General features: G+C 52.6%; 1 protein-coding gene across 2 annotated transcripts in view; it reads right to left on the bottom strand.

Annotated features, from left to right (window-relative positions):
- PLEKHO2 (pleckstrin homology domain containing O2) overlaps nucleotides 1-15,813 on the bottom strand; it is a 35,695-nt gene extending 19,882 nt beyond the window's left edge. Inside the window, exons 1-3 of one of the 2 annotated variants that reach the window (XM_025199599.1) lie at nucleotides 15,734-15,813; nucleotides 9,813-9,965; nucleotides 1,058-1,174 (exon numbers count right to left, since the gene is read on the bottom strand). In XM_025199599.1, coding sequence (XP_025055384.1) covers nucleotides 1,058-1,174; nucleotides 9,813-9,965; nucleotides 15,734-15,748 — 285 coding nt within the window. In that variant the 5' untranslated portion in view covers nucleotides 15,749-15,813. Of the gene's footprint in view, nucleotides 1-1,057; nucleotides 1,175-9,812; nucleotides 9,966-15,733 lie in introns of those variants that run through there. The other variant, XM_025199600.1, reaches the window with a different exon arrangement.
- Nucleotides 15,814-16,183: the final 370 nt, after the last annotated feature.

The raw sequence follows: 16,183 nt of genomic DNA, 5'->3' as shown, positions 1-16,183 counted from the left end.
GGTGCCCCCACGTCAGGTGTGCCTATGTTACACCGCAACTGCGGCGGTGGCTATACTGCTCCGTGCTGCTGCGGCTGTGCCCGCACGTTGGGTGTGTCTATGTTACACCGCAATTGCGGCGATGGCTATACTGCTCCGTGCTGCTGTGCATGGGAGCGAGGCAGGCACGACCTGGCTCTCGGACTCAGTGCTTGGGTGGATTGATGAAGGCTTTCCCATGCCAGCACTGTTGCCAGGTGTGGGCTGTAATCGGATCCTGCCCCAGGCATCCTGTGGACGCTACGGCTTGGGGGAATCAATCACAATGCATACTGCATTTTCCAAGGCATCGCTTTGAGAAACAGTTCTTTGTACTGCGCTTTCAATGGGACTGGCTGTTTTTGCTCAAATGCTGCAAAACACTGAAGTACATGCCTAGGGCCTGGACTGCAGCACGCTTTAGGTGCTTGCTTAGCATAAATGCATCCTTAAACAGGGATGCTTTCCTACCCCAGAAAGCGGAGGAGAGCAGATGGACATGGAAAGGTGCAGGCTTTTTCCATCCTTCCCTGCTAAAAGTCTCTGAGACCAATGAGTAAAAGCTTTTGGGGCTGAAAAATTCATGAGGAAAACCTTTTCCTGAGGGAGAGCAGCTGTGAAGGAGGAGACCTATCTCCCCCATGCGGAGGACATATCCACCCTTCTCTCGCGTGGTGGAAAGAGCTCACAACTGTGTCTGTTTGCTGCTCAGAAACTTAATCCCACAGCAGAGTTGAGCCTCAGAGCCTCCCAGCCCAGCAACACTGGGCCGTACTTCACAGACACAAGAATCGCCCCTGCCTGTTAGCGGTCCGAGGTCTATGAGACACAACGGAGCAGCTCGGACTCTTTCCAGGGGCTGGGGAGGTCCAGACACGCACTAGCCAGTTCAACACTGCGCACCTGAGCAGGAACGGTGGCATTTCCCGGGTCCCTGCGCGCGCGCGCACACACGCACACACACACACACACACACCCCCCCACGCGGGCTCCTCCTGCAAGCGGCAGGGCTTTAGGGTAAAGAGAAGGACAGTCCTACCTTCTTACCCGAGGAGCGAATTAAAAGGAAGCGATTTTTCCTCTTCAAGAGGGCCCGCAGCTCCTGGCACCTGTCGTAGTTCTCCAGCTCCACCGTTTCGATGCATTTCTGTTCATCCTGTAGGGAACAGAGGGAGAGAATACAGTCCTTTATAGTAGTACACGTTGAAATCCATTGCGTACCGAGGCCGGCCAACAGCGATTTGACCTGAAAACCATCTGGATGCACCTAAAAAAAAATCTCTGCAAGAAAACCATGCAAGCACCTCGCTGGAGAAAGGGGCTTCTCTGTAAGCCTCATCTCATTCCCCAAAAGCTGCAACTCGGGTGGATGCTTGCAGCTGTTGCACCTGTTGTAGCGCTATCGGTCATGATCTCAAAGCTGCTGAACTCAGCGTCCCAGCACCTGCGGCAAACTGTGCCCGTTTGCTACACCTGGAGAAGGAGGCAGACTAGGGCTCTTCCAGGTCTGGCAGGGAGGGAGCCTGGGCAGGGCTAGGGTTCAGCCCAGCTCTCCTGGCTCTTCCGCCTGTATGCTTCCTTTTAATTCGCTCCTCGGGTAAGCTAGAAAGGCTTCCGCAGAGGGGCAGAACAGCAGCCCCAGCGGGCAGCAAGCCAGGACCTTCGCACGAGGAGTCAGAGAAGCAAAACTGAGGTCTTCAAGGGGCACCCAAGACACAGGCTTCAGCTGGGACTCAGCGCCCCACTTCAATGCAGCACACAAAAAGGTTGGGGTCCAAATCCCAACCTTGTAGCTCGGGCCACTCACCCAACATAACCCCCAAATACGAGCCCCCCCAAACTGCAAGACACAGATTCAGCCCTGAGCGGTGTGACTCAGCCCCATCTCTAATTACATTCAGCAAATGACCAAAGAATGGCCCAGAGGAGGAGGAGGGGTGTGGGGCGAGGAAACGTGTCATTGCCGGGAAGCTGCTGATCAGCTGGAGGCAGGGAAGAGAGAGTTCAGAGGAAAGTGGGCTGTGGGGAGTTTCCTTCATTCACCACTTGATATTTAAGTTGCTGGGGCCAGCTCATGCTATGCTGCAATTTTTTCATTGCTTTGCAATGCTGGGAAGCAGAGCTGGCTCCAACTATGCAGCGATGGCTGGGTATGCTATGCTATAGCTTTGTCTTTTTCTTATTAAATTAAACATTTCAGCATGGTGTTTATCCCCTTTAAAAGAGGAAGGGAGCAACAGGAGTGACTCGAGAGTGGATGTCTTATTGTGTGATGTGCAGTAAGGGGCTGATCTCACTCCCACTGAAACCAGCAGCCAAAACTCGACCGACTCCAAGCCACGGTACAGCCCCCAATACAGAGCATCTGCAGAGCACGGGCAGCAAATGTCAGGCATTCGCACAGGGCCCGGCAGGATCATGATGAGCACGAAGGAAGGAAACAGAGCATTTAATAAACCCCATAAACCAGACAGAGGAGGGTGAGGCCTGCAAGAGGAGTGATCTCATCCTGGCTTTGGTGGATGGCTGCCCGCTTCTCAAAGCAGCCGCGCTGCTGGCAGACTCCGTGTGAACGTTTACTAGGGGTCAGCACCCAGGTGGACTGCCCACGCCGCGGAGAGGGGCCACCCGAGGCCCGGGGGTGGTGTCTGCCCCCACCCCATGCCCTCAAGTCCAAGGGCCATATTACTGGCTCCCCCCACAATCTTGCCTGCCTAGAGATTTCAGGTCCCTTCCCTAAACCCCCGCCCAGAAACCCTCCTTCTGCGGGGGCTGTGGCTGTGTTAGAGGAGGAGGAAGGCTGGCAGGTGAGGGAACAACAGGTCTACCATAGCTTCATCCTCCCCCAGGGTGGAAATGATGGTCGCTGCAGCACCGAGTTTCCCCCGGGAGGGCAGGGGTCAGGGCCGGTGAGGCGGACCTGGGGACACAAGGGCTGCAGAAGGGCTCTTTGTGCGGATGCCCCGTCCTGGGACACAGGCCTAATTTTCAGGCTGTGGCTTCAGAAATGGGAGTTTCCTGAGTAAATTAGCTGGTAAGAGTGGCCTGGATCAATAGGAAGAAGAACACCCCCCTTCCCCCCCTACCTATGGGGCAAAAGGACCAAGGGAAAGCTTCCAATTTTGGAGAGCACCTGGGAGTGACTTTCTTAATCTCCAGCATACTATTGCAAAGTGCCCATCTCTCTCTCTGGGCCGAGCCAGGTCCCAAAAGAGACCCCATGCAATTCATTCTTTATTTCATTTGTGACTATTACGGGCCTAATCCTGGGATGTGCCAAGTGCTGGCAGGCTCTTGGGAGCCGTGTACTGCCCAGCACCTCTCAGAATCAGCCAGCAGCTCCAAGTTTGGAGAGCCGTCTTGAGCAGGAGGAGCCACCCACCCGTCTGTCCTTCACAAGCCTGGACACGACTGCGTCTCTGGCGTCAGAGGGAGATGAAAACGCTCATTTAATGTTGTGCTGCCACATAGGAGGGGCTGATTCAGCTGCCTTCACTGGCACTCGAAGGTCGCACTTTATGCTGCGCTGCAGCTGTTTGGTGCCGACCTGTTGGACTTTGCTCGCTGGCCAACTACGGTTAAGAGGCATGATACTTAACTCCTGAGATGCGACGCAGGGGTGGCGAATTTTACCCATTCCTCCTTTCCCTTTGGCTTCAAGTGTTTTAGATGTTTTCTTCAATCGCTTTTACATTAACTGGAATAAGGAGCCTTCAATAAACACTTCAGCTCCCGGTCCAGGGAAGCGCTTAGGCACACGTAGGCAAGCAAGGTTCTTTGGGTAAATCCGATACTTTTCATTAGATCAACTCAGATAGCCGGAAAAATTCTTCTTTGCAAGCTTTTGGGTACAAACACCCTTCATCACGTGGAGGAAGAGTCTGCAGTTGGAGTTTCCTTCAGGAAGAGCACAGACCAGCTGCGACGCTTCCCCAGCCTGAAGAAGGGTGTTTGTACCCAAAAGCTTGCAAAGAAGAATTTTTCCAAATATTTGAGTTGGTCTATTAAAAAGTATTAGATTTACGCAAAGAACCTTGCCTGCCCGTGACCTTAGACCAACACAGCTACAACCTGTACCCCTTAGGCACACATGCCACTTGAAATACAAGAGCAGCCCCACCGCTTGCTCCCATAGTAGACTACTGACAGTGTGAGCATGGATGTAACTTTTAAGTGCATGACTGGATCAGGTCCTAAGTAGACAGTTGTTAATGGTACCGGGCACTTCATTACATGTGTATTGAATTGAAGCACTGTACATGTAAATATAGTGAGGCGAGGGATCCTTGGGAAAGTGAGGTTCTTTTCCAAAGAAAACCTTTGTCGTTTGCTTGAAAACTGAATTCAATGTGAACGTGAAAACCACTCGAACGCTTTGCCTGAAAACTACCCTCTGTTTGAGCTTGGATTGATGGTTTGCACCAAGAGCAAAAATATTTCTAAGCAAACAGATACTTTCCACCAAAAAATTCATTTAGATGAAAGCCCTCTTCTCCATTAGCCATTTTCAGAGGAAGTTCTGTATTTTGTGACACTCCACTGAGATGGCCTGAAATACTCCACTCATTTGCGGAGAGACGTCTGCCTGAGGATCTCAAAACACTGAGAAACGCAACATTAAGACTTTGGGTTTGCATTACCCCCACTTCACAAATGGGGAAGACATAGCAAGAGGCGTTACTCACTCGACTGGCCACACAGGAAGAGCTAGATATAGAACTAGCACTAGAATCAGAGCTACAGCCCAGGTCCTCTGGCCTCTGATCCTGCTCTTTGCATGCTAGGTGATGTCCCCCTCTGCCCCGAATTTACAAACAGTACGTGCCTGGTTTTACATTAGGCAGACGAGGTTCTTTGGGTGAATCTGATATCTTTTATCAGACCAACTTAAATAGTTGGAAAACAATTATTAAACTATTTAATCAGGCCTAATAAAAGAGATCAGATTCACCCACAGAACCGTGTCTGCCTATGTCCTTAGACCAACATGGCTACAACCTACACCCCTGGTTTTACATTAGTTATTTTGGACCGGACAAGCCAGGGCTAATTTTGAAATGTGATACAATCTAATCTGCAAAGTGAGCGCACAGATTATTATATCCAACTTCTGTGTGCAACTAATGTTATCTTTATTAAGGATGTGATGTATACGCTATAAATACATTGGGGGGGGGTTGGGTCTCTTTCACGGGGAGGCAAAGAGAAGTGGTAATGTCGGCAGAGCCAATGCAGAGATGCACCTAACTTCATGCCATGCCCAAGGAAGCTTGAAACATAGTAAGGTAGTAGAAACGTCCCTAAACCATTCACTCGGGGTGATACAAAAGCCATTTATAATAGTTTGCCTTAGGGAGAGCGCTATACGTTTAAAACAACCTAAAGCCTGAATGAGAGATGCAAAGCCATGGCCACGTTTTCGAGTGAGCTACCTGCAAAATTTCAATCCAGACTGAAATGACAGAAGAGTTTTGTAAATGGTGCTGATCCACTATGGGGCTATTCTTGGGTTCAAATTTTCAACGAGTTACTGGCTACATTTTCAGCTGGCCTAAACCTTGCTTCCGATTGCTTGTGCCAGTCTTTGCACACGTGCGGTTGCACAGCTGGCCTGGTGGTGCACTCGGGGAAACAGGGAGCATTTGTGCTTTCCTTGTGGGCATCGATTTAGGGCAACCATTAGGAATTCTGGTTCCTCTGCCATTCACAACGGGGCTAGGCAGCTGGAAGGACTGATCAAGGGAAGAGGCGCCTTCTGCCTACATCATGAGCTTAAATCCAGTGGCCCACAAGTTCCCAGGAGACCAGTGGTCTCCAAACCAGGGCTTGTGGGCAACCATCCGACACAGCTTGCGACCACAGACAATCAGACTCTCGCCCGGGAGCCAAGTCTGACATTGCTCCCCATTCCTGGCTTGCTTGGTATAGTTGTCTGTGGGCCAGTGAAGGCTGGACACTGCAGGAACAGACACGTATGGTTTTCAAACCCACCCTTGTTGGGGCTCTCCTTAGAGAGGCCTCTAAGCAGGCCACCCCTTTGGGGCAGGCTTGACCCCAAGGAGGCACTTGATCCTCCTCTTGCTGTTCCTGTCCTGATTATAAAGAGAGGCCTTCCCTCTCCAGGGATCTTCACCCCAAAGTGTCACAAGTGCAAACTGCTCCATTTAGTAATGTGCAGTTCTGAAAAAAAGCAAGGCAACCCATGCTCTTTTCCAGTTGTGCAACGAGAGTTAATACAGAGGGATGGGGAAGAGGATGGATGAGGCTGTGGACTGGGACAGAAAAGTCAAGGGTTCAACTGTGGGCTGTCCCCCAGACACCCTTTGTGACCTTGGGCAGGATGCTTAGCTCTTCTGAACCCAGTTCTCCTATCTGTACAGAGCAGAAAATAGCAGTGCCCTACCTCCCAGGCTGCGGGGGAGATAAAGGCATTTATAAATGTGGGCTGCTCTGATAACTATGGTGATGGGACTGTTATAAGCACCTTAAATAGATCACCATATCGTTTCCTTCAGTCCGCCTACAGCAAATCTGCATGGCAGCACCCTGTCTTCATGCACGTATACGTTTGTAGTCGTTTCCACTCCTCAGATATTTTCCTTCGATATAAGCCAGTGTAACAGCCTATAGATATGAACAGGATCCTTCGTTGACAATCATGGAACGCGGAAGCTATTCTAGCTCACGGGTGCAATTCATTACAGGACGTTACCGCAGCCCGCACACTACAAAAGAGCATTATGTCTGATGGCTGCAGATGCCATTTTCCTGGCTGAGATAATCAACTACCTCCGTGAATGATGGGGGGGGTTTCCTTCACCTGAGCATCTGCGGGAATTAATCTCGCAGTAAAATGCCTCCTTTCCTCCCACGGCAGTCAGAACCACAGTCGCTCTAGTTTTTAAAGGCGTCACCTTTGCAAAACTCGCGTCCTCTTTATAGATCTGCATCTGTGAGGTTCGGAGTGCCTGCACCTTGAGCTGGAGTCGTCAGCCGTCCAGGGCACTCAGCAGCGGTCTGGAGGGGCTCAGTCCATTGCAAGATTAGGCACGAAAGCCTGGAGAAATCTCCCCACACCTCTGCCTAACCTGGCAGCCATCAAGCATTTTATTTGGACTTCTCCTTTAAATGAGCTCACACTTTTTTAAGGCACTGGATAGTTCAAAACTAAGAACAAGCCTCTTTTTTAAAGCGTTGGTTGAGGGGGCCTAATCCCCATTTCCTTTGTTGATTATATCAAACCTTCGCCACTAGGCAGCACATGAGAGAAAGAGAGAGGAACAAATGCACTTTTCAGCGTTGCTGTTCCTGGCACCTTCACAATAATACAAGGTGCTCCACTTGAATGCTTACTAGCTAAATGCATCTTTTGCTTAACTGCATAGCAGAAGGCCAGTTCCAAATTTCTGCCTCTTGCTCGCATTCCAACAAGCATCGGTTATTCTGCATCTCAATTAAATGCATAAATGGCTTAACTGCTTAGGAATGCAAAACTCTAGAACTCTTGGTTCAGAGACCAAATGCATTAACTGCTTAGGAACAGTTTGGCCCCGACGTCTACTTCCTAACTTCATCGCACAATTGGTGAAACCCGCTGCGAACCACCCGTTACAAGGCCACCCTGTAGCCTTGTCCTCCTTGCTGTATCTGCGGCAGGTTAGGGTGTTCTGTCTTGTAGCCGTGGCAGGGTTGACAGTGCAGTTTTGCTAATAGATTAAACAATGGATTTGAACAGGATGGTTTGGAGAGGGCTGATCCTGCCTCAAGCAGGGGTTTGGACTGGATGACCTCTGGAGGTCCCGTCCAGCTTTGCTATTCTGTGATAAAGCAGCCCTGATCTGATAAGAGCTTGTCAGAGTCATACCGTGGTCTGAGACGCAAGAGAAAAAGCCAGGATGGCAGGTGAAAAGGCTGTGTTGCCAGTGAGCACGGTTTATGCCAAGTGTGGATCAGCCAAGTCCAGGTAATTACTCAGACATTAAGCTGCTATTTAAGTGAGATGTCGGAAGTGAAGCTGGATACCAAGTGAGCTGTTTTCCCAGCTTGTTCCCTTGACATATGAACACAGAATTTCTGCCTTGTTTTCAGACCAGGAGCCCTGGCTCCAGGCCCCAGACCCCACCGTGCTAGGCACTGTAGATGCAGAACCGCAAGCGTTTTGCACTCATCTTTCTGGGCCCAACCCTTCAAACTCTTGCATGTGTAAGAAGTCCTCCTGAAATCATGGCAAAAAAGGCCAGCTCCTGGAAACTTTTGCTCACACAGGCAGTCTCACTGAAGCTATATAGGACTGGTCCCTGGGTGTTCATGCATCTTTAAATCCTTCGTGAATAGAGACACGGGACAGATTTAACCCAGCTCGTACTTCCCATTTGATGGAAAGTGGTACTAAACTGGGCCTTGACATTGGTGCATGTGAAGGACCCCGTCACACCGAGGGGGCTGATCCCAGGAGCGAGCCTGGAGGATGCAGCCTTAGTTTAGCACTGGCTCGGATCAAATGGAAGGGAGGAGCCACGTAAAATGTGGTAGGGGTCTCCATGGAAGGAGCTCTACAAATGCTCCCGAATATACTTCGCACCCAGGAATAGGTAAGCGGACCCCTGAAGAGGCTGGAAATGTGGCAAGCTGGATATTTGAAGGCTGCCAAACAGCTGCAAGGATGCCTGTCAGTCACTCCGGCAGCAGGTGGCAAGTCAGTGCATTGCAGTTCAGCTGCATAATTTAGAATAGCAAAAAATTCCATGTCATTCCTTCTTCCCAACCGTTTAATCTGCCTTCTCACAGCCCTCCAACCCCCGGGCCCCAAAATTTGAACACCAGCATTGGTGGCTTCCTTTTATGAACTAAAATATTTAGTATATTCCATTTTTCTTCCATACAGCATGTGCCTTTCCCCCCAAATTCACATTATAAGCAGGGAAATACATCAATAGCCGTTTCTGCTTCTCCTGGGGAGAAGGGTAACGTAGGGCTGCACATCGGGCTCTGTCACTGCCAGCTGTGGACACTTGCTCCTTATTTTCCCCTGCCCCCACACCTCCAGGCAAAGTCTCCCATTTCAGAAGCTGCTACTTATTTACTTCCCACTACTGACCAGCATTTTTAAGTAAAGGTCTTTTTTCCCCCCTTCATTCTGCCTTTCAAAAGCAAGAGGGGAGGGGATTGTATGTGAGAAAATACAGTATTATATACTGGCTGCTCCGTTTAAGAGCACAGCATTGGGATTGAACATAGGCTAGATGCCTGCTCAGCGTATGCACCTATTTAAACTCAGTGCAAATTGTTAAGCAGGCAGTGCTGTCAGTGTTGCGGTGTGACAGCCCCCAAACTGATCATCTCACTTTGAGGGCTCTAATAATAGCCCCAGCTTGACCGTGGCTTTCCTGTTACTGGTTTTGGGGTAGTTAAAGGTTGACTGTTACTAAAAGGAGATGGATACGGTTCCAGTTTCTCTGCAGTTAACTTAGTTACAGGTACGGTACAAAGCACGCTGTGGGGCTCAAGGATGCTCTGCACTTTTAAGCTGCTTGTGCACTTAGCTGCTCTGCAGATAACTGGAATTTGTCACCACATATGCAGCACACAACAACTTGGGGCTGGTGCCATATTACGCGGTGAAGTGAATTGTGCACATATCTAGTCTGCATGAAGGTAGAGCGCAGAGCCGATTAGAAACAAAGGAACCGGAGGGAAACAGCTGAGGAGCACTGGAGCGCTTGCTGCCCCAGGCCTGATCCTATTCAGGACTACACTGGATCGGGCCATATTTAGCCATGATGAGCTGCTCTTACCTCATCTTCATATACCAGGAGCTTCGTTTTGCATAACAGGACGTAACGATCTTTCCAGATTCCCAAGAACCCTCCGCTGCATTTCTTAACCCAGCCAGCCTTGTCTGCAGTCGGAGCACATTTCGGCTTCTCTGTGACCTCCTCCTTCACACCCTGCATTGACGGTGGGGAAAGAAATGGAAAGAAGGGATTAGTGTTGGCAGCACTCACCAGGTGCAGTCATCATCAACAGCTGAGCATTGAAAAAGGCCTCATTAGGAGGGTGACGGGCACCTGCCGCTCCAGCCAAAGCTGTTGGCAGGACCTAGCCCTGTTCTCACAATCCCTCTTCCAAAACAGATCAGCATTTGATCTCCGAGTCCGGCTGCTCTTCCTCCCCAGGTGTCCCACTCCAGCCTCACCATTATCCCAACTGCCAGCAGAAACCTCTGCACGGGAGAGAGGAACCAGCCATATTCCCTTGTGCAGTTTCTGCCCCAGGGAAGGAAGTCCGAGGAACAGGCAGGGTGCCACACTCCAGAGCCAATGTATTGGGGTGGGGGGGACCAGAGAGACGATGCAATTGCCTATGCCACCTGCTTCCCTGGTGAGCACCCGCGCTCTCCTTCCAGCACAGCCTTGTAGCTCTGCTGAGAGGGTTTCCCTTGCTCCTATTCTCCTGGGATTCCTGCTTAAAAGAAAGTTGAGCGGCTCATAGCATACCACCTGCCTCTCCAACGGGTGCCTGGTGTTTGACTCAGCTCCACCCTTATCCTAGCTAGCAAGGCCTGAAGACTCCTAAGAAGCCTGCTCTCTGCTCTGCTCTCACTGAAGTCAACAGCAAAACTCATGTGACTCCATCTATTTTTGCTCTTTCACCACTGTCCCTAGGCTTGCTTTGCCTCTCCATTGGCCTCGTCCTCCAGGCACACATGAAGATGCCCCCAGAAGCCCACATGGTAGCATGTACAATGTCCTGCCCTTCTGTGCTGCCATCAGCCATGCATGGGATTGAGCTGTTCTCACTAGCAGTGTTTTGGCCGCACGCAATTCAAGAGCCCCAGGCTTTGCTTCAGAGGTGTAACAGGATATTTCAGCACCCAGGGCAGAGATAGAAGTGGGATGGGGGTGGGGTGGGAAATTATGCTGACCGCTGGAGAGCAGGGGGGAAGGAGAAGAAGCTTACCTGCCCCTGCTCTCTGTGCTTGGATGACAGCTGCCACAGCTCCTGCTGTAGCAGCCTGTACTTAGGCTGCTGCAGCTGAGGCATGGGCTTGCTGTACGCTGGGGCAGCAGCCTAGCTGGTGCAGACTCCAAGGGACCACTTTGGATGCCCTGTTCGCTTCCCCTCCCTCCCCCCAGATATGCTGCTGGGCACAGGGCTGCAGCTCTCATGGCAAAGCATGGGGGGTACACGCCACTTGCCTCGTTCAGCCCTTTCCCCTACAGATACACGATGGGGCACGGGGCTGTGCTTGCCTGACTCTATGGCTGAGCTGCCCCTGCCTTGGAAAAGACTCCCGGGGTGGGGAGAGGAGGAGGCCATACTGGTGTCCCCTTTAAGTTGGTGCCCCTCTCACCTTACCCTAGTTACACTACCGCCTTGCTCTCTGCCCTCTATGGTTCCTTCAATCCCAAATGCAGATTAACCTTGGCAGCAGGCAGGCTCGCACTGGGATCAGCAGGAGTGGCAAAAGGAGGAAGTTTGAACCAAGAGTTCCCTTTATTTGGTGCAGTCTCACAGATGTTGCAAGCCTGGGTTTCTGTCCTTCATGCTCTGATTTGAATGCTCACCTCCCTCTTCAACACACTGCCAGCCCCCTGCTTTTCTCAGCATTTCAGTGGCTTTGAAAGCCTGGAGCATCCCGACAACAGTGCCCGCACACAGCCCTCTCTTTGCTGGGAAAGAAGAGGATCATCTGCCCTTGTGGCATCACGCGGTTGGGGTTGAGATGGTCTCTGTACCAAACCCCACTGGACTGGGGAATACACAGGAATACAGATTGCAGAAAGCAGAAAAAAAATAAAATAAAATCAAGCATTGCTTGAAAGGCCTTGCTCTGTTTCCGGGTCTCAGCAGCACTGGCGGGCAGATCCGCGTGTATGCTGTAGTCCCAGCTGCTGCATTAAGACACCTCTTCTGCGTATTCCCCAGGCTAGTCTTAGTTTCCACTACTTAGACAAAGAGACATCACTGTCGGTCTGTGGGGGTGGGCTGCAGACAGCTGCTGCTGGCGAGGTTTCTCAGGCACAAACCGCTCTGCTCCAGAGCAGCACAGCCCAACTCCCATGCACTAGTTCTACCTTGCACCAAGCACAAAGTGACTCCTGCATCTCACCAGCACAAGGGAAATCACCACTGGACCTCCAGCGTTAGAGCCAAGTCGCTTGTTCCAAGAGCTCGTGCGCAGGTGACGGGGGCGTACCCCCCAGCCCCAAATGTTCCTGTTTAGCTTCATGCTCAGGAAGAAGCTAACTTCTGAGTCTTGGGATTTGGGGTGGGTATATGTGCCACAGCTATGGGGATGGTGCAGAAGCACTACATAGTGTAGAACAGTCCAGGGGGTCACACTTTCTTTCTCGAGCCCATCCATTTCCAAACCTAATGCAAACAGGGACCATGTTACTTCCTTCATTTAAAAAAACCCCCAACTGCAATACCTGATGCCCACTATTTTTTACAGCGGGGAGAAGGAAACGCATGGGTGGGTGGGGTCAGTGACCTGCTACATGGCAAAACCCTACTCCGTCCAAAACACGCTGTAGCTTCCATTGCAATGGAAGAGGAGCTCTCCTTACAAACAGAGCCTCTCCACCCCCTGTCCACGCTGCCTGCCATTTCTGCAACTCTCCAGTGGCAGCACTGACCCTCTGACCTTGCCCTGCATCCAGCTGAGCCAAATCCCCTCAAATACAGCACTTCGGCAACCTCGTGACCACAACACAAGGTCTACCCAGGCCTCCCCCTGTACTTTGGGAGAACCTCACCCTAGACACAGGCCGAGCTTCCTTAAAGTGCCAAGAGAAGTCGTCGGAGCGGCACGCACCATGCTTCCGATGCAGAACCGTCCGAAACTGGCCTGCAATAAGGAGGCAGAAACCCAGCCCACCCCAACGTGGTCTTTGCTCATGACCGAAGGAAAATCCTGTTGTTGGAAAACAGATCGGAGCGACTCGCATCTTAGCCGTTGTGCATCTCAAAATGGGGGAATGCAACATGCAGCGGTGGAAGCGGAGGTCTGGAGCACCCACCCCAGCCCCAATTACAGGCAGAGCCAGCACATAGAGAGGAGTTGCAGAAACTTCGCATGGGACTCTGCCGGAGGAGGAGCGCTGGAAGCAAATCTGTTTCCATGCATCAGATTTGCGCTGGACACGCTTTTGGATAGCAGCTGCCGCTTATTTGAACTGTGAGCGCACGGAGGAGAATCGCACCAGTAGAGAGAGCGAGAGAGAGGGGCCCGAGTGATCTGCAGACAAAGTCCTATTCCAATGCCACGTGAAGCCAATGGAAGGCCCCCCCCTGCCCCCCTTGGTTTTCACAGGCTTTGGACCAGGCCCACGCACAGAGAGAAAGGCAAACCCCCGGCGTATCCCTGCACGGGTTTTCACACATCTGGATAAGTGGCAAGCGGCTGCTGCGGGAGGGCTGTTTGGACCACCCCCAGCCGTGATGCAGAGCTGTTTTCCTGGAAATGGGGAGCTCATGTTTTGTGTTTATTTTGCTGTTCACCTAACTCCTCTGGTTGCCAGGAAGTTGCCTTCTGCCGCGATCTGTCACTTCAGCACACCCCAGCGACTGCACAAATATAGCCACGCTGGTTTCCTGAGGGAGCGCGGGCCTTTTTGATGTTGCACACAGATAGCCGGAGCCCGGTGCCGAGCTCGGGGCTGCCACTTGTACTCTGGTGCAGCTCTGCCGGAGCCGCTCCGAGTCGAGCGGCGTCACCAACAGGAAGATCCGGCACCCCGCTCCTGGCGTTTAGCTTGCACCCATGTCCTGAAGCTCAGGCAGGTTACTCGTTTTGCAGGCACATTTTAAATATCATCGTTGCCGCCCCGCCAATCAGAGGGGAGAGAGGAAATCGGTGTACCGTGACCTGCTCCTTTGCTCTGCAGAGTGCGAACTAGCCCCGTTTTCTGTGGTTTTCAATAAAAATATCTGCTGTAAGATTACAGGCCAGGAATTTATTCTTCTTCGAACTAAAGCAGCACTAGACCTGGGGGTGGGGGGGCTCTAGGCAGAGGCCAAGGCGTCAGCCCCTCCCTCCTTCCCCCGCGCGAGCTTAGCCTAGCCCCAGCCCCGGCCCTCCTGACTTACCCTGCCTCCAGCCCCGAAGCAAAACCAATATCAGGCCTACACGGGCTCCTCCCCGCCGGGAGCAGATGCCCAGGAAAGGAGAAGCAATGACTGGATTCACAACTGCTGTTCCCCCTTCTCAGCAGGCAGGCACCCGTGACCCCTGTGGAGCTCTGGGAGGAAATGGCATGGGCCTTAACTTGCTGCCAGCTGCCCGGGACTCGGTGCTGAGTTGTGCATTTCTCGAGCACTATGCTATCACAGAGGGGCTATGCCGCCTGCCCAGACGAGGACTCGAAGAACCAGCATCTTCCACAAGCCCCATCCCAGCTCCCCAGTGCAGCAGCAAGACAGGAACGCGGCGGCAGGACCGGGGTCAACACGAGCATCCCCCAGCAGGGGCGTGAATCAGGAGCGACTCCCCCGACAGCTCCAGGCCAGCGGACGTGACCAAGAGGACCATGGAGCTGTTCTGCCACCAGTTGAAAACCAGTGGACTCCACTCCAGGGACTGGTCTGACAGTCGCCACTGTGACATACGCCGGGCTGACTTGTCTGGCGAGACATGCTCGGCTTCCACTTCCCATCCTAAAGCTTCACGGAGGCATAAAATCGAAAGGGTGTTTTTGCGTGTGTTTGTTGTTTTATAAACGATTGAGCAGATCCTTTTACCTTCCCGGCCTCCCTTCCCTAAATTTTACAGGCCCACAAACCGCAGAGGTTTTGTTTCTTCTGACCAAACACATTGAATCACTATGGCGGTTTTGGAACGAGATGCACCTCCTTTTCCAAAGGGGCCCTGCTCAGTGAGAGCAGCGTCATGTCAGAGACCCTTCCCGCAGCTAACCGTGACAGATCGAAAGCAACAACGACTTCCTTCCACTTCTGACGGCCCTGCTGCCACCGTGGAAAAAAAACCCAAAACAAGCCTCCTGCATTTTCAGCGGGTTGAACCTGGCTTCTGCTTTTCCACGCGCAGTATGCCACTAGACTAGACTCTAGCCCGTCGGCCGCTATCGTTCAGAGAGGCGCCGAGCTGCCAGGCACACGTGTCTGAACTGCAGCAGCACCTGGACGACCTGGGGCCAGGTCCTAGCCCAGCGAGATACCAGTCCGCCCTGCTCTAGCTCCCGAATGCAGGCGGTGGGCGGCTCTTCCCCCTTCTGCATACTTTCTTGGGACTCGATCCGTAGAGCAAGGTGAACGGATGTGACAAAAGTAGATGCATTTGTGGACCGTCAGGACTTGAGCAGGGTAAAGTAGAGTCGCGCTCAGACGGCTAAGTCCACATAGATGCCTAGTAAGTGGAATTGAACCCGGCTCTTGGAAAACCAAAATGAGCACGGGCCATCCACAGCCCTTAACGACAGGGTGCAGAACTTGAGACCGTGCTTCTAAAGGGTTAATTTGGTCCCAGCGAAAAGCCGGTGGCGAAGAGGAACTCAAGTCCCTCGACCAGCGGTGTGCGCCACGGGCAAAAAGCCGGCATCCCCCCTCCCGTCCTCCCCGCACCAGCAGGGACCACCCTGGGGCCGGGCGTCTCCGAGCCCATCTAGCCCCCGGGTGCCAGCTGGAAGCTGGTTTTTGTGATGTGGATGAATGTCATGTAGGCCAGGGGATAATAACAACTTTCATTCCCTACCACGTTCGGCTGCATTTCAGTTCCCCCGAGTGTCGCTGCCACGGCTCTGGGACCCGAAACGGGGGAGGAAGCCGCGCCAGGCCCCGCTCTGAGGTCCTCCGCCAGGCAAAGTGCCTGGGGAGCTGCGGGGCAGCTGCTAATTTGGGGAACGAAGAAGGAAGCACTTCCGCGCCGGGATCATCCGAGAATGAATGGCCGCCCTTTAAGTGGCGCGCAAGTTTGTAGCGTTTTAATCCCTCCCGGTGCAGAGGGGCTGGCTGGCTGGCATGGCCCGGCCACGAAGACGCATGAAGCCTGCAGGAAGAGACGCGGCCGCACCCTCTCCCCGAAGCCAGCTTGCTCCCCAGCCCGAGCCCGAGCCCGCGCCTCCTAACCCGCGCGCAGCCCCGGGGGAGCCGGGCACCGCGCTGCCTCTTCCGCGGCCGCACTCAGGAAGGCGCAGGGGGACGG

This window comes from Alligator sinensis, unplaced genomic scaffold (assembly GCF_000455745.1).
Source record: "Alligator sinensis unplaced genomic scaffold, ASM45574v1 scaffold210_2, whole genome shotgun sequence".
Taxonomy (NCBI): Eukaryota; Metazoa; Chordata; order Crocodylia; family Alligatoridae; genus Alligator; species Alligator sinensis.
Note: the sequence above shows the minus strand (reverse complement) of the source record. Positions and strands in the feature narration are given on the sequence as shown.